At 42.0% G+C, this 26,623-nt stretch overlaps 3 protein-coding genes across 4 annotated transcripts; 2 read left to right on the top strand and 1 right to left on the bottom strand.

Moving 5' to 3' along the window:
• Positions 1 to 855: 855 nt before the first annotated feature.
• On the bottom strand, positions 856 to 13,639 carry CDCA2 (cell division cycle associated 2). The gene is made up of 14 exons (XM_042886740.1): positions 13,585 to 13,639; positions 12,524 to 13,049; positions 11,757 to 11,887; positions 10,986 to 11,130; positions 9,024 to 9,259; positions 8,642 to 8,723; positions 7,918 to 8,141; positions 7,751 to 7,826; positions 7,085 to 7,140; positions 6,503 to 6,643; positions 5,635 to 5,809; positions 5,029 to 5,183; positions 3,724 to 4,596; positions 856 to 3,228 (listed from the first exon to the last, which is right to left on the bottom strand). The coding sequence occupies exons 2-13, from the start codon at positions 12,861 to 12,863 to the stop codon at positions 3,760 to 3,762; spliced, it is 2,598 nt and encodes an 865-aa protein (XP_042742674.1). The 5' UTR covers positions 12,864 to 13,049; positions 13,585 to 13,639; the 3' UTR covers positions 856 to 3,228; positions 3,724 to 3,759.
• Positions 13,640 to 13,831: 192 nt separating this feature from the next.
• KCTD9 (potassium channel tetramerization domain containing 9) lies at positions 13,832 to 21,756 on the top strand. Its single transcript, XM_042886771.1, has 12 exons — positions 13,832 to 13,936; positions 14,384 to 14,505; positions 15,442 to 15,485; positions 15,893 to 15,989; positions 16,466 to 16,524; positions 17,025 to 17,153; positions 17,666 to 17,733; positions 17,836 to 17,931; positions 18,349 to 18,498; positions 18,782 to 18,887; positions 19,146 to 19,279; positions 19,537 to 21,756. The coding sequence occupies exons 1-12, from the start codon at positions 13,889 to 13,891 to the stop codon at positions 19,651 to 19,653; spliced, it is 1,170 nt and encodes a 389-aa protein (XP_042742705.1). The 5' UTR covers positions 13,832 to 13,888; the 3' UTR covers positions 19,654 to 21,756.
• Positions 21,757 to 21,820: 64 nt separating this feature from the next.
• GNRH1 (gonadotropin releasing hormone 1) lies at positions 21,821 to 26,438 on the top strand. Of its 2 annotated transcripts, XM_042886773.1 has the most exons (4): positions 21,821 to 23,522; positions 23,923 to 24,064; positions 24,738 to 24,833; positions 26,342 to 26,438. In XM_042886773.1, the coding sequence occupies exons 2-4, from the start codon at positions 23,924 to 23,926 to the stop codon at positions 26,381 to 26,383; spliced, it is 279 nt and encodes a 92-aa protein (XP_042742707.1). In that variant the 5' UTR covers positions 21,821 to 23,522; position 23,923; the 3' UTR covers positions 26,384 to 26,438. The 2 variants fall into 2 exon arrangements, with proteins under 2 accessions (XP_042742707.1, XP_042742706.1); XM_042886772.1 differs by having other exon boundaries at positions 21,821 to 24,064.
• The last annotated feature ends 185 nt before the right edge of the window (positions 26,439 to 26,623 follow it).

Raw genomic sequence — 26,623 nt, 5'->3', positions numbered from 1 at the left:
TTTTTTCTTCTTCCTCTCTCCATCTCCTTGTATGTAGATCTACTTTGTTTGCTTCTTTGTGCGTAGGTCAGCTCATCACTAATTACTTCCCTGGTCTTAGCGAATTGTGAGTGCTAGAGGATGCAGAGCTGGAAAGAAAAGCTACAGCACGAAATTCTAAAGAACCACACAGTTATCACCATTAAATGACTATAAAATAGCAACATTTACATGCAGCACGGAGGCATTTCAATATCCACTTTATCAAATTGTCAGAAGCAAGGAGAGAAAAATAAACCGAAGCCACGAAGCTTTATTTACAATTATTTTAAAATAAAGCTTATCAGTAAATCAGAAAAATGGCACAAGTTGTTCTCATTGTTTACTTTCCCTGCCTACAGTAACTACCAAGTTGAGAAAGCTGTTTTAATCCTGTTAAATCACACGTGAGAAAACTTGAAAATATAGCCTGCATTTTTGTAACTGATTCTTAAGTATGGCAAAATATTAGCATAAAATGATGACTGGGAAAGAATAATATAAAGACCCTGCTTTTCACTTTAAAGTTTTCTGCAGGAAGGGGTGGAACACCTCCCCTACAAGGACAAGCTGAGAGCTGGGGCTGCGCAGCATGGAGCAGAGAAGGCTCTGGGGAGAGCTGATAGCAGCTTTCCAGTATCCAAAGGGGCTGTGAGAACCAAGGGGGCAGACTAGCAGGGTCTGCAGTGACACAGCAAGGGCAAATGGTTTCAAACTACAAGAGAGGAGATTTAGAATGGATATGAGGAAGTTTTTAAAATAAGGGCAGTGAGGCACTGGCAGAGGCTGCTCACAGAAGTGGTGGATGCCCCATCCCTGGGGACACCCGAGGTCAGGGGATGGGCTCTGAGCACTGATGGAGCTGCAGGTGCCCCTGTGCACTGCAGGGGAGTTGGACTCAATGACCTTTAAGAGTCCTTTTTAACTCAAATGACTCTATGAAAACATGTGTATTACTGTTCTTTGCATTCTTGACTCACTAACAATGCAAATTTAAGAAAAGACCATCCCAAGTGTGATGTACTTCTTGCTAGCTCCTGCATAGTCAGCTATCTACGAACACATGAAGACTGTGTTTCATAGGACAGAGTAAACAAAAGCAATATGATTACTTTTACTTATTAGTGACATCATAATTACATTGGACTGGCAAGATAATTAGCCTTTCTAGGACTCACCACTTGTTCTGTTAATCAGACCATGATCGATTCATGGCAATCAGCTGAATACAGTTCCCTGGCAGTGTCTACTCAGAGCTACTTGAAGCCATTTCATGTCTATGCAATGCAAAATGTAAGGTTGGTGAATACTTTAAAATACAAAATGGCCTTTTATAATAACCCTCTCTTCCTTTGGAAAAACACAGAGAACAAACAGGAGCTGAAAGAGACTGTCCAACACCATAGATTTCTTTATAGTGCTGCAGTAGCTGAAAACTAGAACTACACACTTAAAACCTCTTGCACACAATATGCCTACAATTAAATTGCTATATCCTTACTCAGAAATAAAGGCAAGAGACCAGCCCTGGAAAGTACTTCTGCTCGCTGGATAAGGACTGCGAAATTGTTGGTCCTTCAAAGACTAATAGTCAGAATTCTATTAGCTCAGAACAGCACTGTTCGCTCTGTGGTCCACACTTCTGTGTTACAGCACAGCCATCAAATCATAGGTTCCACAATTGTTGGGGTCTGTAGAGATGGTTTGCCTCAGAAGAGCAAATCACATGAGAGCTGAATGTTTAAAATACTAGAGGACCATCTCATTACCTTACTTGAAGGGCTCTTCCCTGATTCCCCAGTTAGTTCCCTTGCTACACAGCCCTCAAAGTCAGCAAATCTACTCCCTATTCCATGACAAATTCTGGCTCGGACCTTCATATTAGCCAGTCTCAATTCACTTTGTAACCCTAATCTCTAGCAATCAGCAAACACAGCCAGAAGGGACCTTGAGAGCCTGTCCAGGCCCCATCCTTACCCCAAGGAAGTATCGTATGTCATTTCAGACAGATATTTGTTTAAACTGTTCGTAAAAGCCTCCAGTGATAAAAAGATTCCACAGCTTCCCAAGGCAATCTGCTATCTCTGGTGCTGGAGCTTCCTCTTGCTGCTTAACCAGATTTTTTATTTTTTTTTCCTAATTTAAAAACATTTTTTGTACCATTTGGTAGTGACAAAGAACCAACCATTAACCTCCACCATGCTTCTGCATAACTGAAGACTTGCCTCCTCTCAAGTCCTCTCCATATTAAACCCAGTTACTGTAACCTCTTATTTTCTGCAGGTTCCAACCTCACCTTCATGTGAGGCAAACTGCCATTGAGTACGTGGCATCCAACTCTTTATTGACCATGTTGTGCCAGGAGGCAAATCCCAGCTTTGTTTTTCTCCTTACCCTGGCTCTTCTACTTCTGATTTTATTTACACTTCACATCTGAAGTGCACTTAACACATCCACCCAAGGAACCTCAGGGGAGAATATTCTTCCACTGCTGCTGTGAGTGATGCATAGGACAGCAGCACCACAAGAAGTGTGTTCTAGGCAGATTAAGCCCTCTAGTATCATCCATGCTAATTTACTGCCTCTCCCTCCAGGATATCTCAATGCTTGACCTGTTTAAGGCAGATCTTTAATCTGACATCCACAGCCTCAAAAGGTTTGCCTTGCTGCGTGATTTAACAGGTAGACCTTAAAATTTCTGCTGCAACTCTAGAGAGCAATGCTGTATTTTAAAGTGCTATATGATTTCCACATGTAAAGTCATATCTGAATACAGTGCCTAAGTGTTTCACTTCTCTGGTATTGACTAATTTCAGTGCTTAGTTTGTTATTTTGATTTTTCTGAACGTTAAATGGTAGCAGTTATTATTACTTAGTTCTGATGTCACACAGCATCTGTTCAAAGACTTTATACATTACATTTTCAAAATAATTCAGCTATGACCACAAAACTCATGTCAGAGTGCCCTCTCCTGGTACGCCAAAATCCTGCTATCACAGCAAAGCAACCCAAGTAACTGCGGCCACCTCTATTCCAAGCCTAAAAATTGCACTGTGACACAAATACAAAGCCCGAGATAAAACATCAGGGAGTCTGTTTTGACAACTTCAGTAACGTTTCTGTAGAAGTACAAGATGAACAGCATTTAATCAGTGAAGTTTCTTTCAAGTTGCTTTAGGACTTCTTGTCTCAGGAAAAGCTGATGATGTCTGTAGAGAAAAGTAAAACATGCATAAAAATGAAACTGTTCTGTTTGCTTTCCAGCTTTATACAAGCAGCCAAGTTCATGAAATATTTTATTCCATCTCAATAATGGTAAAAACAAGGTCACAGAAGAGACCATTTTCAGCAGGAAGCTCTATTTACTGAAAGGTGACACAGGTATTTCACTGGGGCTGACAGAACAGAATGAGAAATGAAAGCAACACCAACTATTTAAACAGGACCTGCAGTTATCATTTCTTATTTTTACACAGCTCAAACCAGAAGTACTGAAACAATAAGATAACAGGTCAGCTACTGAGTATTATGCAGTGTATGCACAGCACACACACAAGATTTTAAGGGCCCAGAAATGAAAAATCAGTTCTAAATTACTCAGAATATTAATAAGGAAATAACAAGTAACAATTTAAGTGGAATAGAGAATTAGTATCTTATTTCTAGTCAAACTCACAAAAAGAACATAAGAATCTAATACTGACCTTCACTTAAGAAAATGAGAGGCAGCTGAAACCTCACTACGTGGTAATGCTATTTTGAAGAGGTATGTTCATTTCTTCAGAGTATTCTTGGCTACTGCTGTCTCTCCTATATACAGAATTTGTTGTGCTCCTTTTCCTGGTTTGAGACCAAGTTCTTGTTTCTTGAGGTGTGGATACACAAATGCTTTTCCTCCTCCTGCAAGGACCACCAGCAACATGAACAGATTCACTGTTCTCCTTCCCTGATGCTGCAAACTGGATGAGATTTTCTTCTCGATGCTGAATATTCTCAGATTCTGTTAGGACAGATGTGCTTATTCTTCTCCTGGTTTTACAGGCAGGAGCTAGCAGAGAAGGGTTCTGCAGAATCTCATTGGTTACTTCAATCCATGCAAGTCCTTCAATTTCTGCATCTTTCTGTAGTCTCATGCTGCGTCTCACCCGACTTGTTTCACTGCTCATACTTGACTTTCTTCTCAAGGGCTTTTTTAAAGAGTTACTTTTTAGCTGTGGAGCAGATAAAACTTCTTCAACGTCAAAAGAAAACTGAAGGTCCTCTCCAGCCATTTCAAAATGAGACTTTTCAGCAGGAGGAATATTCACAGTACTGCTACTTCTTCTTTTTGGTGGTCTACCTCTTGAAGACCTTTTAGGTGGACACTCAGTTCTTTGGAGAGTCTCATGTACATCAGTGTCCTCTTGGTTTGGAAATTCTAGCTCTGACAGCCACTCTTCCTTCTTTGGGAAATCTCCCTGTAATTTCTCATGTTCTATCGAGAAATCACTTTCTGTTTTCCCTTTTAAACATGCAGTCTCTTCAGCTTGCTGGAAATGTGTATTGAGAACATCATTTGTGTCTGGCACATTTGGAAACTGCAAAGAAAAAAAATTAGAGGCAAAAATAATCCATACAAAATTTGTTTCAAACAGCTGATAATTAAACAAGCGCTCTAGATTTCCTCACTAAGTTGAGTCATTCTCAAAAATAAAAGCTAAACAACTAAAAAAAAAAAAAATCCAAATTCATGGAACCCCACACGTTGGAAAGAACCTGCTCCAAAGAGGAGTGCAGTTTATGCTGCTTGAGGCCTTTTCAGCCAAGTTCAGAATGACTCCTTGCAAGGATGCAGATTCCATGATCTCTCCAGGCATCCTCTTTCAGTGTTTGACCATTAACAGCTAATTTTCTTTTTCCAATTTCCCTAAAATCTTCTTTATTTTTTTTTTTTTAATATAACAAAACCAAGCACAAGACTTACTTTCTAGCACTAACATTAAGTAGATCAGAAACAGACTTCAGATCACCTGAAACACTGTATTGCTGGGGCTGCCTTCTTCCACAGCACCCAGTTCCTCAGAGCTTGGATACACGTGAACAACAGGGATGATTTTCTCTCCCAGTCTTTCAGTCACTTGCTCCTGTTGAACATCATTATGAACATCCCTGGGTGTGGAAAGATCTAAAAATACAAGGAATGATACATGGTTACTTGGCTCCAGTTGTGAGTGCACAATTTCTGAAGTATTACAATAAAAAGTTTCTAGTATTTTACCACATAGAAGGCTACTAAATAAGCATTCCACATTAACAGCATTAAAAAAACTCCCCAGAAAGCTACTGCACATCATGTTCCTATTTGTCAGTGTCCAGTGAAAGTATAGAATCTTTTTTTTGTGGTGATCTTTTCACTGGAGCCCTCTAAGAGTTAAATTTATGCAGCTGGAGACTAATAATCTATTAGATGCTTTGGACTCTGCTTTATTTATTTCCACTTCATTTTACTCCAGAAGCCATTAAAAGTGAAAAATTCATACTGGGCTCTTTATCTGTGCACAGAACTGTTTTGTAAATAGCTATGAAATAAAAGCAAAGGAATGACTAAGGCAAAAGAAGACTAAAGAACACATCACCTGGAAAATGTGCAATTGTCTTTGGTGAATTTGGAGATGAGGAAGAAGAGAAAACTTCTGGAATCTCAAGGATAGGACTCAGAAGAGGTTTCTTTGAAGCCATTTCTCTTTCCCCATATAAAGATTTCTTTACTTTTCTCTTTCTTCTTTTCCCAAAGGTTGCACGTTTTGTTTTCTGAAGAGATCAAGAGGACCACATTAGAGCACAATGCAAATACAAGGATCCTTTTGGAAAACACCACAAAGTAATTTGCACCATTACTGCATTTTATGGAAAATAATTATCTCCCTACAAATTATGCCCTGCTTGTTCTGCTTTCTTCATATGAATCTAAAAACTACAATATAAAGAATTATTTCTCCAATGAGATCTGATTTTTGACTTAACCAAATTAAGAAATCAAGGAGTTTTTCAGATCAAAACTCTCTATTTCCAGTTTTATTTGCTCTCCTTTCCAACACACAAAGGGCTCAAATACTTCAGAGGCCTCACACCTTTGTAACTCTTAAAGCAAACTGGGCAAGTTCAAAGAATTATCAGCTGTGTGCAGTTGACAAGAGAACCACAAGCTGAAGTCTCAAAAGTTGTGCTCTTCACTTCTGAAGTGCCTTCTTTACCCTACAAGCACTGAAAGCCCTGCCAGTCAGCCCAAACAATACGGGGTGATGGTAAGCTAAGGAAAACAAGAGACAGGCATGGTGAGGAAAGTATTGGCAGCAACAGGAAACAAAAACATCCTTTAGAAAATCTGTAACATAAACATCAAAATAACCATGGAAAACATACAAGAAAGAAGACTGATTGTGTTAGATGTTGGGACAGAGAAATAAAGGCAGCATTCACCAACTGCACTGGGCTGTCACTTACTTGCTTCTTTTTGGCAGCAGAGGCAGTCACACTCTTTGGTCTTTGCAGTTCATTCTTCCTTGGATTTTTAACGTCTTTAGCATTCTTAGTGCTGGTTGTTCTTGAGATGCTGCAGTCAGTGCCCTCAGAAATGGCGCTGTACTGTTGAAGAGTAGGAATTTTAAGTTATTGGGGTGAATTAGGTGCATGCTTGTTTTCTCAAAAAAGGAACACCGTGCAACAGCCCTAAGAAGCCCTCTGTAACTACATGTCAGGGACTGAAGCCCTTGATCCCATGACAGCCTATGGATATCTCTCTTCCAACTTTGCCAACTCTTTGGAAAAGTTCCTGCAACAGTTAACAGAAATAGGAAACTTAAGCATCAGATTGTAATCCAAGCTGGTTCCAATAACTGAAAATCCACTTCCTGTCAAAAATGAGATTTCCTTTGCTGCACTAAGTGGAGATATTTCCATCTACCTGGGTATCTATAATTCTCATATCTGAGGATGCAAAAGCTCCGATGTACTTCAACAGATATGCAAAAATATCCTTGTTGGAAGAAGTAGAGAAAACAAAACCCCTCCACTGAAGAACCTCACCTTCCTTTTAGTAGAGGAGCGAGTCGTTTTCATGTCTGATTTGTCAGTTTCTGCTTCTATACATTAAGAAAATAAGAATATTGGTTCAGATCAACAGAAGTCAATCATATTTTGAGGAAATTATGCACACCATTTTAACACTACGCACAGCATGTTTAGATCTTAGCCTTGAGTAAGATTTTGTGCACAAAAAGTTATCAAACACGGCAAGATTAAAAAAAACAACTTGTTTTACAAAGTAGATCAGAACAGAACAAAATAATACTCAGTAACAAAATAATTAACACCAAGTTTTCTTTGAGACACAAAATCACAAATATCCTCCTCTATTTTCTTACAGCTTTGCTCACTATTTTAAAACCATCAGTACCACAATATCATAAATCCAGATAGTAAGCCCAGTTATTTGAAGTAGTAAGCCTGATTAGATCGGCCTTTTGTGCAGAAAAACACAAGCTCAAATAATGTCCAGTTAATCTCAACACTAGGCAAACTCTGGCAGCTACTGCAATGACCTTTACAGGAAAGGAAGAGCATTTAACTTCAGGCACAACACATCCCATGTAGAGCAAACAAACAAAAAAAACCAACACAATCGTGTCATCTCTCAGTTTTCAGGTACAGAAAGATGTAGCATCTAATGACAAAAATACGACTCAAGGTTACCTTTTGTATTTTCAACAGGTAAGAGCTTTTCTGAAACAACAGAGCCCTCCTGTACCTCCTGAGGCTCAATACATTCCTGTAAGATAAAGGAAAAAAAGGCAATACATTGAACCCTTAAAGAGCTGTGAGAAGCTGTTGGTGCAGCTGTAAAGAAAACGAAAGCTTACATCACTGCAATCGAAGTTTGGCTGAGTTAATGGCTCCTCTGTGAGCCCTGCCCTCGTGCAAGGGCTGCCACGTGCTGACCCCGAGCGGCAGACCGGCGTCGATCCTTTGCGCAATGGAGTATTTGCAGGCAAAGTTTTATCAAATATTTCTGGGCTGAGATCTTCTCCAAAAGTCACTTTTTTCTTCTTCGCCCTTCTGGGGCTGCACTGTTCAGTTCTCTCCACTGCAATAAAATACAGCGACTGCTTAGGAGGCTTAAAGCAGAGCTTTCACAGAACAGAGACTTTTCAAGGCCTTTTTACAGGTCTTAACATTCCCTTAAATAATCACCACCAAACAGCAAAATATCACCCTTAGACATCAACTCTACAGGAACTTTTAGTTTAGCATTACTATAATATCAAGAAATGAGGAAAAAAGAAAATAGAAGTCTAGAAAACACCAGCTATCTCTCAAGTTGTATCTGGTAACTGTAAAATCTCATGAATAACAGGATTTTTGCAATATTGGTATCAATATCACTATTTTTTATATTAAATATTTTCTGAAGTGTATTTTTTTTCCCTTGGTAACTTCATTTTCTACTTCACACCGTACGTTACCACTTATGAGCTACTTCAGTGGTGGTTAATCCATAATACCCTTCAGATCTTGCGAATCTTCCAATTTACAGAACAACAACGGAAGAAAAAAAGAAAAACAAAAAAAAAACCTGAATCAAACCTGTTTGCAGTGCCTCACAGATGTGATCAGAGAGTGTAAAGGATTCACCTCCTCCTCTGTGAGCAGCATTGTTTGAACATTCCTATCAAATGTGATAAGAGAACCTATTAAGTACCATTTAAGGACTGTCCTTTCTCATATCAAAAGCGACAATAACTCCCTCTGAAGGCAAACTTTGTAATCAGCACAACTCTAACAAACCTATTTGCTGTTCTGAGTAAAACTTAAAGCATCAAAACGGATCTTCTCATAAGAAGAAAGCTTCAAACCGACCAGGATACAAACAGAGAACCACTGATAACCATCTCCAGTGCATACAAATAGTCAGGAAGCATCTTAAAACACGAATCAATCCCACTGCGATGTGATTTAATTAACCAACCTTCACGCAGTCCATCAGTTGCTTCACTGGTGTTTTCTTCAGCACAGACCGCAGCTGGGAGCCGCTTGCTGCGGATTCCGTTAACGAAGCAGCCCTCGTTTGGAGCGGCGTGACAGGCGGCTCGCTTCCATCATATATCCCCACAGCCAGTTCTTCTGCAAAATTAACCTTTTTCCTGCTCTGATCTGATATGACATTACTTCTGATTTCTTTACTGATACGGTCAGGACTGAAATCTTTAAAGCAAGTATATAAGAAAATTAAAGACTGAAGTAAAACAGAGAAGCCTTCAGCATTAGCTCTATGAAAAGCAGTGTACACCCTTCCACAGTGGCTGTCAACTACATTCAGTGTCTCAAGAAAAATCCATTCTCTGAATTTTTGCTGCTGTTGTACCATATTTACATTCACATTTTGAGCAATTTATGAAATAAAAATGTGAAAATTGAGCATTACATGAAGATTTCTGGGGAGGATTTCTCTGCCTCGGAGTCTCTCACTCCCCTCTGCTTCACAAACACAAAATGCTCAACTGTATTTTTCCTTAAGAACGGCCCAAACAACGAAATTAAGGGCTGAATGGACTGCAATATGAAGTAATTTTTTTCCCTGTCATTATATGCTCCGTTAGCTTTCATCTCAAACTTATTTCAGGTTTCTGCTGCATTAAAAATTGTAGCCAAGATGATGAGCATGGAGTGAGTGCTTGTCAAACATTTCTTTAGATACACTCTAATTGTTTTTCTTTCTTTAATAAGAATATAACAAGATAGTAATAGTGATGAATCCTCTTACCACGGCTTGTTTCTAAGATATCTCTAATTAGAACAGCCTCCGAATACTTGATAGGACTGCCTTGCTTATAAGTCTGTTCCTAGAGAAGTTGCAAGAACAGAAAGATGATACAAATCAGCACATATACGGTAAGGCAGAGGTCAAACTGATCTGCTGAGTTTTGCGCAGCTCTTCACAAAACTGACATTTCTGACATCTGTGTTTGCCAAATGTGTGAATTCAACGTGCCACACAGTGACACAGCTGTGGACTCACAAGGAATTTACACATATTTAAATTTTATTAATTGCATAACATGAGCCTTCTTTGTAATTATCAGAATAACCTTGCTGCTTACAGCATTCCCACCATCCATAACACAGCATCTAACCAGATTCTGCTTCCCTCCACAAGGCAAATTCTTCCAAGGGAGATTTGCTGTGCAGTTTACTTTCTTTGCCCACACGTGGATAAATACCTTTGAAAGAGCAGCCGGTTCAGTGACATCGGGCTGTAAAGACAAGATGGTGCATAACCTCCTACCAGACTTATTGCTATTGCTCAAGTTTTCTTTTAAATTTTCTTTGAAATCAGCTCCGTTGCAGTCAGACATGAAAGCTTCACTCTTCTGATCCAGACTGTGTTCTTTCGTGACAGGTGCTTTGTTCTGAGCTACTGTGATTAAAAATAAACCACAATTTCAGATTATTCTGTTAATGCTATTTTTGTGTTTCTTCACACACGCACAAAAGAGAAAAGAAGGTATTTTTTGAATTAGTAAAAAAAAAAATATATATTTTTACTTCTACTTTGAAAATAACATTAGCAAATCTTCAAAAAATAGAAAAAGTTTTATAAATGTTATCAAGACCAGCATAGAATCACAGCAGTACAGCCTTCTCACAGTTGCCACAGCACTGCCCTGACTTGCTTTTGCAGTATGTACTTTTTAAATTAGGAAATAAGGAAATTCACAGTAATGGAACCCAATTTCTAAATGTACCTAAAAGCAGTTGAACAGAAGATTTCACATCACATTGAAGGCAGGTAAGAGTTACAATCAAGAAAACCTCAAGCCAAGCAAAAACTCCCAAGCCATCATCAGCTCTCACAAAAGAAAACATTTTCAGTGTCGTTTCATATTTATTGGCTGAAAGGAAGCCCTAACATTTAAATCAATGAACTTACAGCAGCCATCTTCCCGAAGCGCAGCAGATACTTGCGAGAGTCCAGAGAAACCCGTCTTCCCTTCAGCCTCTTGAACTGACTTAAAAGTTCTTTGGAAGATATCCATTTTGCTCCTCAGTGACCTGGCAAACTGACAAGGACTCGCCTGCTAAAAGAAAAATCAATGTCAGCAGACACTTTTTCCAAGATGACATGCAATTTTTTCAGTTCTTATTCATACCTTTGACATAAAGCACACTCAGGGAAGAAGCAAGTATTTTATCTCAGTGCTGCTTTACTCATATGGTCAAAAAAGGAACAGCATCAAGAAATTTGTTGTTCTCTTTTCTAATCTGTCCCCTAAGGCCATTTCCAGAATTTATTTAATGTGAGTCTGTGTTGGTTTGAATTAAAAACAAGTCTGACTTCAAATTAAACAAAAAAAAAGAAAAAAGAAACATCACTGATGTTAGTATTTACTTAAATCTGAACCATCCAAGTTTAATTTGCCAGATAGCTAAGTGTGGTGAATGCAGATAAATGAAGGTTATGGTAAGTGAAAATAGACAAAAAAGATTCCAGATTCTACACAAACAAAACCAGCATCAAATTTCTATTTTAAAATAAGGTGTCCAAGGAAAATGAACAAAATAAGGCCACAGTTATTTCTTCTACTGATCCCTTCCTTGGATTTTATTTTCTTTCTGCCAGCAGGTGTTAAATTGGAAGACTTGCATATTGATCCCTAGGGGAATTAAAATGATGCATTAGACACTTGAGAACGACCCTTACCTGTGCAAAATCTTCTTTTTGCCTGTTGCTTTTCTGCTGGGCAAGATATTGAATGAGGGTATTGTTTTCTGGAGACCCTCGGGCTCCAATGGCTGATCTTCGTCTCAGCTTTAGTGCAGCTGGAGACTTAGCTGAAATGGAGACAGGAGGGAAAAAATACAGTGAAGATGCACAGCAGGACATTGTTTTAATGTTGGGGTTTTTTTTAAGAGTGTTTTATGTTTATTTATGGAAACAACCTTATTTAGCTGCTCGGCTCAGAAAACTGTTAGAGAATCACAGAATCACCAAGGGTGGAAAAGACTGACAAGATCATCCAGTCAAGCCCTTCTCTTTCATGTTGTTCTTCAATCAAGTCCCTGAAAACAGATTCTAAAACTGCGTACAACAGAAAAATAAGACCTGGGCCTCTGTTTTTCCAGGTAAGGAAATAAGAAAGAATAAAAAGCAACTATACCATATACCAATAGAGAAACTGAAGTGTTTTTTTGGTTTTTCAATTGCAAATTTAGAAACACAAACAATATTTGCAGGGCTCACCTGACTACTCCCATATTAAACTCACTGACAGCTGATCACCAGAACAGAAAAAAAGTAAAAGAGAATTAGAGCAAATAGGGAATGAAGTCAAATTCCTACCCTTGGACTTACTCTAACTCAGCTGGTCACCATGAACCTGACTGAACTCGGAAGCTTTTGATAAGGGATTGGACTGGACAGACCTCAGAGAACAGCAGACAGCACTGATTACTTCAGCCTTGCCTTACCTGTAGATCCATTAACAAAGCTTTCTGGAGTAATCCCAAAATCAGCAGTTGTTACAGTTGCAAAATCAACACTTATCCTCCTCTGTTTCTCCGATAATCCACAGTACAATTTTTCTTCTGCTTTGACTCTTGCAGGCGTTGAGTAGCACTCATCTCCCAGAGGCACGGGTCTACCTGAAACATTCTCCTTGCTGCTCAGTGGCCGGGCAGCTTCACCAACCACAGCCCTTTTTGGAGTATCAGAGGGGCATTCTGTGCCCTGATGGCTCTCAGCATCCCCTGCATCGAGGTGCGACCCCTGCTCTCTCCCATTGCTTACATTCTCTTTCTCAGATGCCATTTAGGCTTTGGGCTCAGTCACTCTGCAAAGCTTCCACTCTTCTGACTGGGATCTCTTCCTTCACTGCAGGATTTCAGCTCTCATTGCTGTCAGCTTCCAGCACAGCATCTGTCACCTTTGACCACAACGAGTCTTTAGCCTAAAAAACTGCCGACTTGCTCTTTGTTCTCCTACAAAGGCAGCTCCCTGTCAAAAAGGACAAGAAGTTTTAAGCTATTTGATAAGGAAAAGAGTCCTCTGACGATGTGAAATGACTGCAGAGCCAGGAATTCCCCGACGGGGGAACAGGGAAAGCCTTCAGCCCAGAGCACACAGAAACAGCCAAGGAAACAGGGCCGTGCCTTTACTTCAAACGTATAAATCCCGCGTTTAAACACGCGTTTTAAACGCAATCACATCGCAATTTACAACAAGTACGAGCAGTTTAGAGGGGAGGGGAGGCTGTTTAGGACGCTCACATATTTCGCACTCGGTTTCTCAGATTTTAAAGCTCAGAGAAACGGGCCGGGAGCTTTCGTTTCCACAGCAGCCCACGCGGCCACGCGTTCTGTTCCACGGGCGGACCAGGCAGCGCAGGGCGGAGCGGCCACACGGAGCATTTTATTCCCGCACCCCCTCAGAGCTTCCCGCTCCCCTCACCACAGCCCCCGCTCCTCTCAGCTGCCCTCCGCCCGTTCAGCCGCTCGCGCCTCTCACGTTCAAAGCGCGGCGGCTCACTGACCGTTACTCTCGCGCCGCGGTGCCATTTTGAAAGCAACGGTCGGCGCCGCGAGCCGCGTCCGCGTGACAGCGCGAACCAATCGCGGGCGGCGCTCGGCTTCAAGGACCCAACTCCTCCTTTGATTGGCTGTTGGCAGCGCTGTCTCCGTACTCCAACCCGCCTACCCATCATTTCCCCGCCCTGCCGGTGGGGCGCGTTTCTCATTGGCCGGCGGCTCGGCTGTGATTGGTCTCCGTTCCCGTCGCTTGGGGAGCGCTGCCTTCCGGGTTCGGCGGCAGGAGGAGCGGGGCGCCGCCGGCGCAGCATGAGGCGGGTCACGCTGTTCGTTAACGGCAGTCCCCGGAACGGGAAGGTGAGGGGCGGGGGTTGCGGGCTGCGGGTGGGCTTCGGGGAGCTGCGCGTAGATTTCTGAGGCGTTCTGCTTTTCTCTGCTCTGTTTGGGGCCGGAAGGCTGGCTGCTGCGGCCGCGATTGGAGCGCTGGAGGCTAAGGGTTGGGGCCGGGCCGGGGCTCAGGCCGTGTGCGGGGCCGCGAGGAAGAGCCCCGAGCTTCTGGCTGCGGCTCTCTGCAGCTCAGCTCCTCTTCAGTGGTGCTGTGCTGATGGAGCCGTGCCCTGAGCAGGTCAGGGATGTGCTGCGGCCTTCCCGTGCTGTGCTTTCTGTTGGACAGCTGGTAAATAATCCTCCTTCCGCTCTGCTCAGAGCTGTGGGGCGGCGTCTGTAGTGAAAGCAATGGGTTTTAAAGGCCCAACATTGTTCTGGGATGGCAGCAACCCCAGTTTGGCTCCCTTCTCTTTGCAGGTGGTGGCTGTGTATGGCACGCTGTCGGATTTGCTGTCTGTGGCGAGCAATAAGCTGGGAATCAAAGCAACCAGTGTTTACAATGGGAAAGGTGGTCTCATCGATGATATTGCTTTGATTAGGTAAGATTGATCCCATAAATGCTGAATCATGGATGGGAGATGGGCATGTCTAGCTTGAGAAGACTCCAAGGAGACCTCATGGTGGCCTTTCAGTACTGGAAGGGAGTTTACAAGCAAGAAGGGGACTGACCTCTTACATGCTGTAATAGAACAGAGGAGAACAGCTTTAAACTAAAAGATGAGATTGAGGTTGGGTGTTAGAAGAAGCTGCTTACTCAGAGGGTGGTGATGCTCTGGCAGTGCTGCCCACAGAAGCTGTGGATGCTCCATCCCTGCAGTTGTTGGGAGGGCAGGGAGGGGCCTGGACAGCCTGATCTGGGGCAGGGGGATTGGAGCTCCATGGTCTTTAAAGTCCCTTCCTAAGCCGTTCTGTGAATAACAACTGCTTTTCATAAAACCAGATCTTTTCCAGCCTGTATACTCAATGGAATATTTGCCTCAAGGAAAAATAATGCTGCCTACAGAACATCATATTTTGATGAATCTGAATTTGATGCAAGCTGCATTGTGTGCTTTTTAATGTCCCTCTGGGTGGATTCACAAATGCCAGGAAGTCCCAAAAGTCTGTTCAGCTCTCAGATGAGACTTTCTGAAAAGGAGACAAACTGGCATGGCTTTGGCTTCATGTAACATTAACCCCTCAGAGTGGGAAGAAAAGGAACTATCTCATAAAACTAAAGCTGCTGAATATCAGAAGTGATCCCTACCTGGCTGATACGGGTCTCTATCAGTAGCATCTCTAGTGCAGCTGGTAGAATTGCAGTCATCTGGAACCTGCAAAGTTAAGAGAAGGATCAGGTTCTTAATTCTAACGAATGGTATCCGATTGTCATCTACCTGAAGCTGATCAGGAGGGGATCCCAATGTCACTTCGATGAACAAAAAGCTGATTAATCTTTTTTTTGTTTCTCTTCCCCCTGCCCTATCCCCTTCCAGAGATGATGATGTTCTGTTTGTCTGTGAAGGGGAACCGTTCATTGGTAAGCCTCTAATTCTTCAGCCTTCTGTTTACATAGGCAGATAGTGACAGGACAGGGGAAAGGGATTTAAACTAAAAGAGGGAAAAATTAGTTTAGATGTTAGGAGGAAATTCTCAGAGGGCAGTGAGGCTCTGGCACTGCTGCCCAGGGGAGCTGTGGGTGCCTCATTCCCGGAGGTGCCCCAGGTGAGGCTGGATGGAACCCTGGGTACCCTGATCTGATGATGGCAGTGGCAGGGGATGGGTGGGCTTTGAGGTCCCTCCAACCCAAGCCACTCTATGATTCTATGCTTTCCTTTAGTGTAAGTTTAAACTTTAATTTTCTAGTGTTTTCAGAAACCTAGTTACCATATGGAGGATTTGGAAACGTTCACAATTTTCACATCTGCGTTCTTATCACCTGTGTAGATCCTCAGACTGATGCAAGACCTCATGAAGAGCTAACAGGGGCACACACAGACTGGTTAACACTTAATGTCGGAGGTCGATACTTCACCACCACACGGTAAAAATGGGGCTAGTTGAGCTGGAATTAACTTCAGTAAGGTTGCTGTAGTAGTTGGTGTGTGTTCAGGTAGTGAGACTTTGGATGCTCTTGAGAAAGAACAAAAAAAATCATTTGCTATGGAGTAGGAGACCTGCAGCTTATTCAGTACTAGGAATTTGTTGCCACCATTCTGAAATGAATGCTTAAACAGTTCACATGTGCTAACAGTGGTGAAAAGCCTGAACAGGCCTGCATTTATCCCTGGAACATTTCAGCTAACGAAGTGCTTTGTATTTAAAATACCTTTGATACGCCTTAGATCAGAAGTGTGTTTTGTTTTCTCTTCTGAAATTAAATCAGTACAGAGTTGGAATGCATATCACACAGCACTGATTACCTTCTGGGTGCCAAGGAAATGCATTCCCTTCAGCAAATGGGTCTTGTAGCAAAACTTTCCATTTGAAAAATAAAATTGCACTGCCTTTATTTTCTAGGAGTACTTTGGTTAATAAAGAACCTGACAGTATGTTGGCCCACATGTTTAAAGATAAAGGTTAGTATCTCGAAATAAAACTCATCCTTCAAGCTAACGAGTAGCTGAACAGGTAAAAGGCACTATTAAGTTAATGGTTATTGCTGTGTTGAAGTATTAAAAGTATGTTAAAGCATCAAAGCACAACATACGATCGTCTCATGATTTGAAAATAGAACTCCCACCCAGAGTTGATACTTCAGACTTTTTTTTTCTAGTTTAGACTTTCCTGACTGTTGCATTTCACTTGGTTTTGTGAACACCAAATGAGATGTGTTTACCAGTCTTAATGCTGCTTTTGCAAGGGTTCTTAGGCACATTGTGAAATGTGTTTTAGCTATTTATAGCAGGAAGGGGTTGTATGTAAGGGGGGTTTTCCCCTCCACTCCTATTTTCCTTCCTTCTCTCTAAGAAATGCCCTTTCACGTGGGAGGCTTCAATCCTGTAACCCCTTGGTGGTAACAATCTGAAACTTGAAGCAAACGCTTTCAGATTTAATTATGTGTATTTTGTGGCAACAGATGCTTGGGGAAATAAGCAAGATCACAGAGGAGCATTCCTAATTGACCGCAGCCCAGAGTATTTTGAGCCTATTTTGAACTACTTGCGTCACGGGCAGCTCATTGTAAACGATGGCATCAATCTGCTCGGTAGGTGTTACCTGTACGACATCTCCTACATTAGTATTCTTTAAAGGTCTAACTTTGTCCTGAGGTAAATGTGATAAAATCACTGGGGTTTGTGTCTGCTTATCTAAATGTTTTATTGTGGAGAATTTATTCTCAAACGGTGCCCTGGATTTGGTATCTTAATACCTGTATTTGAGATTCATTTTTTCTCCTTGACTGGAAGCTCGCTTTTCCTCTGTCCCATTGCAGTGTAATACGATGTGCATGGCTGACAGTTCTATTAGCTCATGCATTTGTTAGGCATTTCCTAAGGTTCAGCAGGTGCTCTGTTCATCTGTTGGTTACTGTAGCTAAAAGAGAGTTATGACAAACAGGGGAAGTCAGTTGAATTGGCAGTCTTCTGATAGCAAGGTTGGATTAACCTGAAGCTTATGTTCTTGGCATGGCTGTGCATTGCCTTTTCCAACAAGGGAAGAGTGGTATCTCATTTAAAGGCTCTGTGTAAATAACAAATAACTGCTTTGTTTTGTTAGGTGTTTTGGAAGAAGCCAGGTTTTTTGGTATCGATTCATTAATTGAACATCTAGAAATAGCTATTAAGGTAACTTGCTTGCTTTTATACATGGATGTGCATGTCCTGCTCTTCCAGGCAATACATAATTTAGTCCTATCCGTATTAGCTTCTAAACAACTCTCTCAACAGAACTCACAGCCAGCAGAGGACCACTCTCCTATATCTCGAAAAGAGTTTGTGCGATTCCTGCTGGCAACCCCAACCAAGTCTGAGCTGCGATGCCAGGTGTGGAAATGCAAAGTGTGCCTCGATCTGTTGTGTTGGTGTCAGGTGCTGGGATGCCCTGCAGCATCATGTGATGATGTGAAATTCAAGCGTGTGCTTCCCCACCCCTGCCTTCCTCTTTTTAACTGAGTTTTGATTCCAAGCAGCAGAGTAACTTTAGTATGAAATTTGAGTGCAGTGTTTGGGCTGCTTTACTTCAGATCAGTTTGTTGAGCTGTTCTATTTAAATGTAGGATGCACTCTAATAACAAAGTCAGTGCTTTACAGCTTTGCATTAGCTTTAATCTTATGTAATAGCATAGGTGCTCTTGTTGTGTATGCACGTATCTTTGCATGTAAGAAATGATGCTCTGAACTGTTCTGTATTCAGAGCTGCGCCTTACCTTCTGTAACTTTTGGGGTTGGTTTTGGTTTTAGGGTCTCAATTTCAGCGGAGCAGATCTTTCACGACTAGATCTTCGGTACATCAACTTCAAGATGGCTAACCTAAGCCGCTGCAACCTCGCACATGCCAACTTATGTTGTGCAAATCTTGAAAGAGCTGACCTCTCTGGTTCGGTGCTCGATGTAAGAATTGTGCTGTGGAAGGTTTGGGCTGTCCTGTTATCTTAAGAGGAATCAGGATAAGTTGGGGAGAGGGGAGGAGAAGGAGGGTGTGGAACAGCAGGTAATTCCAACCTGTTGTCCCAGTGAAGTAATGCCAAGTTCTTACACTGCCTTGAAACAGTAAGGCTGTTGTGCTTTAGTAGATTCACTTCCTAAACATAAATGAAGGCTACAGTCTGACTACTTCTGGCGTTGTTCAGTTCTGCACTTGCATGAATTTCACTGATGCATTTATCTCTATCAGTGTGCGAACCTCCAGGGAGTGAAGATGTTGTGTTCCAATGCAGAAGGAGCATCTCTAAAAGGGTGCAATTTTGAAGACCCATCAGGCATTAAAGCTAATTTGGAAGGTAAGAGGTTTTTGTGTGTTAAGTATTTCTTGGAAACTGAGTTGCATATGTTTTAAGATCCATATGTTATGTACAAGATTGAGCCGTGGTTTGCACAATTCATCTTTACGTTAGAAGAACCATATACGTACATAAGACTGAGTGCAACTGCTGAATCATTACATGTAGATACCAATTTACATGGCACTGAAAAAGCATTTCTGTGGAATCCCACGTTTCTAACTGTTCTTCCTTTGTAAAAGTACTTTTGTGTTCCAGGTGCTAACCTGAAAGGTGTTGACATGGAAGGCAGTCAAATGACAGGAATTAATCTCAGAGTTGCAACACTGAAAAATGCCAAACTAAAGAACTGTAATCTTAGAGGAGCAACTTTAGCAGGAACTGATTTGGAAGTGAGTTACAATTCCTTTTATAAGCTAAATGGTCAACTGATAGAATTCTGGGGATTGCTGGCATTCAGCAAAACCAAATCCAGTTGTTACTGTGAAAAGCAATCACTGCCTTACTGTAGTTTTAGTTGTATCTTGTGACAAAGTAAGGACATTGAAGTTACAGAAGCATATGTGGCTTCTGCATAAATGCATTGAAAGTTTTGAACCCCGAGTTCTGTGTGCATTCAACTAATACTCGATCTCTTTTGACTCTTTAGAACTGTGATCTTTCAGGTTGTGATCTACAAGAAGCTAATTTGAGGGGATCTAACGTGAAAGGAGCTATTTTTGAAGAGATGCTGACACCTTTGCACATGTCTCAGAGTGTCAGATAAGGAAGAGAACATGCTAAAGACAAAGGAGTCAAAACATGGTGACTTTCTTCATGTCCTCCCCTTATTAAGTTAGAAGCATTGGTTATTAGACAACTTATATTTGCAGTAGTGCCTAAGTAAACTATTTTGATTGCTTTTTGGGGAGGGAGCTTTAACTGAAAAGGTAGAAATAGATAAATGCTGTTTCTACCTCTGAAAACAGAGTGAGGAAGTGGACTGGTTCTAGGATCAGCATGCGTGGCTTTTTGTTGACAAGCATTGCCTCACTTTGGAATTCATTTTAATTTATAAAGCACAATATATGCAATTCTATTTATTAAATCTGTAGCTGCAATATGAATAGAAGATGTTTTTCATGTATAGTAGCATCAAAGTTCAGGTTTACAGTTAGACTAACTGTAAATACACTAGTTTCTTCATTCATGCACAGTACATTAAGTGGAATGTGGTTTAGGTAATGTCTACACGATGTTTTCAGGTACTACGTTGAAAACAGTAGTTAACTGTCATCATAGGTAATATATTGCCTTGTAGTAGTTAGGATTCAGGTATAGAACAGCTTTATTATCTTCTAAATGTGCTGTGGAAGCTGCTTCCACTGAAGGGATCTGCATACACAGCAGATCTGGTTATAACAAAACCATCCTTGTTTAAAACTGGGATTGCATATTTAATCTTTTCCAAATTAGTACACGATTGCACTATCAACTACAGCTGCTAAGGAAACATTCTCTTGCTTTCAAATGTCCTGTCCATTCCCAACCTGGAGTACCTGTACATTTTCTTTGTTCTTGGTGGGGGATTAAATGGACATAGGAGAATCCAATCCGCTGTCACCAGAGATGAGCGCTGCAGCCATAGCACCCACTCCTTTCTCCCCTGCCATGCCTCCAGTATATATGAGTAAATGGCACTTGTTTCCCTTCCATGTACTATGCAAATACTGTTGTACACTGCATCCTTGACCACATGGGCAAAATCCTTTCCCCAGCCAGATGTCAGTATACCACTTTGGGCCTGCTTAAAAGTGGCTGTGAAAGCCTCTTTGGATGGGTGGAGTGCCCTTTCCACAGCTGCTTTACATGTGAGTCAAATATGGAATTACGTGACTTCTGGAGTGCAGAAAGTCTCGCAGCACTTTTTTAGGTGATGATGCACTTCATCTCATAAGCTGTTTCCACTGCAGTATCAAGCTGAGTTCTCATCTAATGTTTATTTTGTACACAATCAAAAAGCACATAACCTAGACCAAAAAAGGTGCATCAAGAACTCTTACCTCAGACGCTTCTTTAAAGTACCCCAAAGTTGAAACTAACATTGAATCTATGAAAATAGAACTGTTACTGAAGTCCAGAACAGATGTATCCTAACACAGAACACAATCTGTTAGCAGTGGTTTGAGTCCCAGTTACTTTGGTGCGTTGTCTCTTACATGCAGTGCAGAATTTCCCATCCTCCGAAGTTGTGTTTGTTGTCTCAGTGGTTGCTATGAAAATGCTGCTTTGCCATCAGTGTAGAAAGATTAGTTTAGGAACAGTTTATGATGTGTTTGGGGAAGCGTGGGATTCTTATCAAGTTGGGTTTGATGATACTCAGGCATATCATGTGAACTTCCAGGACTCAAAATCCTACAGCCCTGTGGTTCCGAATTGGGATTTCTTTTCTGGATTCCCTGGCCTCTTTAATTTGGCTCTAGGATAACACCCCATCCTTGGTCAAAAACATCCATAGGGAAATGCTTTGTGATTTTTGGAGTCCTGTCTCCCACCTCATCACTTTCACTGATTGATGTGTTGCAGAAAGAAGAAGATTCCTAGGGCTAGAGAAACAAATGAATTATTTTTCTTTATCATATTTTGTAGCTAGAAGTAAAATATTGTATGGGAAAATATATTTTCATAATCACTGTGTATAAAATATATTTGAACTTTCACTGAAGTACTATGTTTTAAATAATCACTGCATGGGGCATCATTCATTTGCAGATGAATTTAAGGTACCTCTTTTGCTATGACAGAGCTGTACGAACAGCCTCAAGTGGCGTATTCAGAACATGCAGGTTCCAGCCTAATTCAAATTGCATTAATAAAAATGGGAAATCCACAGGTGTCTTTGTCTTACTTAATTTTACTTAGAAGGACAAGAAGTTAGAAAAGACGGAGAGCTGACGTGCAAAACCCAGCTCTACTCTTTGATTTCTTCTGACTGAAGCTCTCCCAGACCTTGGATCAGCCTTCCACGTGGGCTCCACCTCTGCCAAAATCGGAGTCCTCTGTTGGTTTCCTTTACGTGGGGCTGTGGAAGTATTTGTGGGCAACCAGAACCAGCTGTAGTCTTCTCCCCAACCTCCCACCTCCTTTATGTAACTTGGGCCCAGAGTTGAACATGAGATGGGAACAGTTTGCTCACCACTGCGCTTCCTTCTGCTGTGCTGCAGGAGCAGCTCTAAGGAGCCCCACTGAGGAGCACAGCTGCTGGCAGCCAGCGAGGGCAGGTTGGCAGACTTGGCTTCAGATGGTGGGTGAATAAGAGGTGCAATTACCTGGCTAAGCAGGCCCCTTCCCTTCTTTAAATGACATCTTTCAGGATGAGCAAAATCTTCCATTTCCTTTGTAATGTTAATTTCTGCTAGGAAGAGCAGGGAAGGAAGCAGTCATAAAACAGAAAATCTCCCTTCTCAAGTGATCTGCCTACGCTAAGGTAACCTTTTTCCCACTTAAACCAGCTATTTTCACAGCTTGATCAGTTTATCAGCTGAACTGCTGCTGGCTCCTCTTGCTGTGAGTAGGAGCATTACAGCAGGAAGAATTGCTCTTTGCTGCAGTCACTAAATTCTCCTTCAACTATTTACTTATTAAATTACATTTAATCCATTAATTTCAAAGAGGTCACAGGGGCAGGAAGAGAGGATGTTTAAACACCACTAAACATGATACACCCAATTGCACATAAACCAGTGCAGAGCAAGTCGGAACAGTGGCCAGGGGGACAAAAAAAAACAGGTTTCTGCCATCAAAATTATTGAATTTGACTTCTGAATGCAGATGGCGACCACGACCTCTTCAAAAGCTGCAGTGCATGAAGTCTCAACAAAAAGCTCCATAAGCGTTAATGCCTAACTTCACACACCCATATATGTGTGCATCTGTATATACACATATATCCACATGAACAGGACTCTCCATTACATGTATACAGAGGGTCCTATTCAAGTGAGAGAGCCCCTTCCTCAGCACTCACAACCTCATCATCGGGTCTATTTGATCCATTTAGCACTGCTTTGCATTTTGTAGAGCACAGAACACGAAGGCATTTTTATTTAAGCATTAATGACTTGCAGAAGAGCATGCAAAATGCCACGTGCTGGTGCAACCTCTTGTTTATGCACTGAAGGTCTGTTTCCTTCTGATATAGAGAGAATAAACCAAATTCCTCATCCATTTCAACCCCTGTAAGGAACTCTTCAGAAAATCAAACCCACAGAAGAGCTTTTGCTTATTGGTAAAAAACCAGAAGCCACTGAAAGACCGTCTATTTATTTTCCATGGGGCAACAGCAGCCAGCTAGGTCTGAACATCAGGTTTACGGCCTCTTAAAAGGAAAGCTGTAACTTTCATGGCTCTAAGAGAAAACAGCTGTAGGTAACAGCTACACCCAGCTGCTCCAATTATGTGCTTTACTTCTTTAGTACACGACAGCAACTTTAAGAACAAAATTGCAGCCCGTAGGATAGAATGAGGCAGCGTTACCTGCTGTGAAGGGCTTGGTGGTGGGGTGGCTGGATATAAATGGAGACAAGAAGCCAATTCACGGGACATTTTCCAGCAGGGAAGCGTTGGAGCAGTTCTGCAGCCTCTCTCTGCAAGCAGGTAATGTACTTGAACAGCCATGTCCATTTCAACTTTTCAGTCCTTACAGATGCTTGCACTGGAAGGAACTTGCATTAGAAGGCACTGCAAAGGGCACTTCTTAGAACAGAAACTGGCTACACCAAACCTGTCTGTCAAATATCAACAGGGATTTTCACTGAACCTTCGAGGTCCAGGGGTTCCTAAAGCTCTGAAAGGGTGCTCAAAAATCCCAATTTAGATCTCTATCCAAATGTCTCGGATGTCAAATCTCTTTGTGATGAGGTGATCCACGCTCTGAGGGGCTCAGAACCCAGCTGTGACCCACGCGTAGGCACAGTGCCACCGGGGTGATTCTGTAAGATAAAAATTGAGCTGTGATGACGCAGGATCAGAAATACGCTTTGTTCTCTCATCGCAGAATGGAGAAGTCCAGGAAGATCTTGGCTGGTGTCCTCCTGTTTACCACGTCTGTGGCAATCTGCTTGGCTCAACACTGGTCTTACGGCCTGCAACCAGGAGGAAAAAGGAATGCCGAAAATCTGGTGGAATCATTTCGAGAGGTAAGTTCAGGACTGTAAAACAGCTCTTGCTTTTGCTCCGATCCCTTATCCGTACTAGATGCAAGCAAAAAGCCTCGTGGCACTACCAGAGGTGACAGACTATACAGGAGTCTCTCTCTCAGCACACTGGTGTGCATTATACAACACACATGTAGACTTTGTGTCAAGTAGGAACTGGGAAGCAGACCGTGCTGTGGTGGTACAGCAACAGAGAGCCTTGCACACAGCAGTGCTTCTGTGACAGACGGAAAGCTTCGTCAGTTTGCTCTAAAGGAGGCATGGAAGCCTGATTCCAGGTCAAACCTGACTTCACCGCCCCTTGTTTGAGCTGCCCTTCTGATCAGCTGCTTTGTGACAACATCCATCCATCTCCATGAGAATGTGGCAATGGCAGCTGGTGCGGGATTCGATGGCAAGTGCTTCACTGAAGGACTCAAACCACAGAGCAGATGGGAAAGGTTCTGTCCACCAATGGCTTTTCTGATGCTTTCTAATATTTCACATGTACTCCCTTGTAACCACAATTCCAACATTCTACAGCTGTTAAAGCAAGTGTAACATGTAGGAAAGAGGTAAATGCAACTGTGCAGTAGAAACTTTGCCTTTAACCTGGGGAGATTTGCCTTCGGAGAAAAATCTGTTTTCATGAAGGCTGTGTTTATTCCCCATTCAGATTGCAAATGAAATGGAAAATCTTGGGGAAGCACAGAAGGCTGAATGCCCTGGATCATACCAGCATCCCAGGCTGAGCAATCTGAAGGAAAACGTGGTAAGTAGCGTGGTTTTTCTCTAATTGCTGTGGGAAAATCTCAGACCAGTCCAGGCTGGCAAAGCACGGGGTGGAGGGGTGCGAGCGGTGGGGTAGAAGAGGCAGGAAAGCTTAGTTCACACGTGGCAACCCCAGCTTTGCATCACTCTCAGTATGTCCAAGTTACGGCGCTAGAATATGACCACATTAATCTTGATGCTCCTGCTGTAACTGTGTCATTACTTACTGAATTAAAACCAAAATAAAGTCAAGCACATACTTCCTTCATACAAATGTAGGCAGCATTCGCAGATGCTTAACTTCAAAGGCACGCTTTGCCAGCTGAAGGATTGAGCCATATGGAAGTGCTGCTCCCAAGGTCCCCAGACTGGGAAATGTATTTTCCATTAGACACTCTAATGCAGTGACAGCAGAGACTTCACATACACACGATCTGCCACAGAAACAACACTCTCAAGCAGAAGAGTGCTCTTCAAACAATACAGCCGCACCTTGACCTGCCCAGATGGTCCTCACTTTCTGGGAAATATCTCTGAGTTGTCCTAAAGTTGCAACTCTCCATCTACAATTAATATTTGAAGCCCAAACAAAAAAATTTCAATTACATAACTCTCGCCTCTGAATACACGCTCAAGCACACGCCTGGCATACCTTGTTCCTGTGGTATAGACTGAAATGTGTGGCTTTCTTACTTCTAGCTGCTTAATGATGCTGAAAACAAATTAAAGCTTTTCCAGATGTAGGTTTTCCAATGTTAACACACTGCTGAAGTTGACACGGGAGCATTATGCAGTGAGAGGGAAGGTGTCAGGAAACGAACCAGCCCATGGAAACAGCTTTGCAGGTTGCCTTCATCACTTCCTGGAGCTGCCAGTAGTGAGGACAGAAATACAATGAGCTGAGATACAAAAGGGAAAGAATAATATACCGAGAACTCCTACCCAAAACACCTTGGGTTCTCAGTTCCAAGGGAACAACATAAATAGATGCACAAATAGGAGACCAGGAAGAGCAGGATGTGACACAGGAGCTCTGTTTCCATTCAAAAAGAACTAATGTATACAGAGATGGGAACAGGACAACTGTCACACCCTGTAACACTTCTGCAAGCACAGCTTTCTTCCCCTTGGTATCGTGGCCAGCTGCTTAAGTTGATGGAGACATTTTGCATAGTGATGCTTTGTGTAAATTCATGCCAAAATGGAGTGTTCTGCAGCTGCTGGGCTGCCCTCTAAGAGCTGCTGTGGCGATGGGCCCCTTAACAGATGTAAAGCTGGTCACGCACTTTGGGATGAAAAGGGCTATTCTAAGTGTCAGTTACATTATACTGCATGATCAGATCCATGGGCAGGTGGCAGAGAGATCACGTCGGGTCAGATTTATGTCATTCTAATCCTCCTTCCAATGGAGACCTCAGTAGGAATATGTTAGCATCTGAGCAGGCTTTAAAATTCCATCATCAAAGTTCTTTCTTCTCTTTTAAAAGAATATATGGTGTGTGCTTACAGGCAAGCCTGATCGAAGGAGAAGCCAGAAGAAAGAAGATTTAAATCCACAAAGGCAACAACAGTCCCAGAATAAAATTTCAAAGCAATGTTGAAAACAGTTCCTCCTGCCTCTGCTTTGATTGCAATACGTGAATAAATACTGTGAAATTAGTGGGGAACAGTGGAGGATACCATTGTCCAGCTGACTTGCTTGTAGGTAAAAGAAAACACGTTGCAGTCCAGTGGAGGGGAATCAGCTCTGTGGGGTCAGCTTTGCATTCCATAATGACAGCTTTTGTTTCA

Source organism: Lagopus leucura, unplaced genomic scaffold, assembly GCF_019238085.1.
Source record: "Lagopus leucura isolate 7727_CA_CO unplaced genomic scaffold, USGS_WTPT01 Super-Scaffold_100062, whole genome shotgun sequence".
In the NCBI taxonomy this organism is placed as follows: Eukaryota; Metazoa; Chordata; class Aves; order Galliformes; family Phasianidae; genus Lagopus; species Lagopus leucura.
This window is presented reverse-complemented; position numbering and strand designations above follow the sequence as displayed.

Bases quoted from the DNA above. Each gene is read 5' to 3' on its own strand.
- CDCA2 (XM_042886740.1), bottom strand. From the start codon at position 12,863: ATGGCATCTGAGAAAGAGAATGTAAGCAATGGGAGAGAGCAGGGGTCG. The intron at 8,724-9,023 runs GTTGGTTAATTA...CACATTTGATAG, and splicing joins AACTGATGGACTGCGTGAAG to GAATGTTCAAACAATGCTGC. The intron at 5,810-6,502 runs GTAAGTGACAGC...TGATCTCTTCAG, and splicing joins CTGCTGCCAAAAAGAAGCAA to AAAACAAAACGTGCAACCTT.
- KCTD9 (XM_042886771.1), top strand. From the start codon at position 13,889: ATGAGGCGGGTCACGCTGTTCGTTAACGGCAGTCCCCGGAACGGGAAG. The intron at 17,154-17,665 runs GTAGGTGTTACC...TTGTTTTGTTAG, and splicing joins CGATGGCATCAATCTGCTCG to GTGTTTTGGAAGAAGCCAGG. The intron at 19,280-19,536 runs GTGAGTTACAAT...TTGACTCTTTAG, and splicing joins TAGCAGGAACTGATTTGGAA to AACTGTGATCTTTCAGGTTG.
- GNRH1 (XM_042886772.1), top strand. From the start codon at position 23,882: ATGACGCAGGATCAGAAATACGCTTTGTTCTCTCATCGCAGAATGGAG. The intron at 24,065-24,737 runs GTAAGTTCAGGA...TTCCCCATTCAG, and splicing joins TGGTGGAATCATTTCGAGAG to ATTGCAAATGAAATGGAAAA. The intron at 24,834-26,341 runs GTAAGTAGCGTG...GTGTGCTTACAG, and splicing joins GCAATCTGAAGGAAAACGTG to GCAAGCCTGATCGAAGGAGA.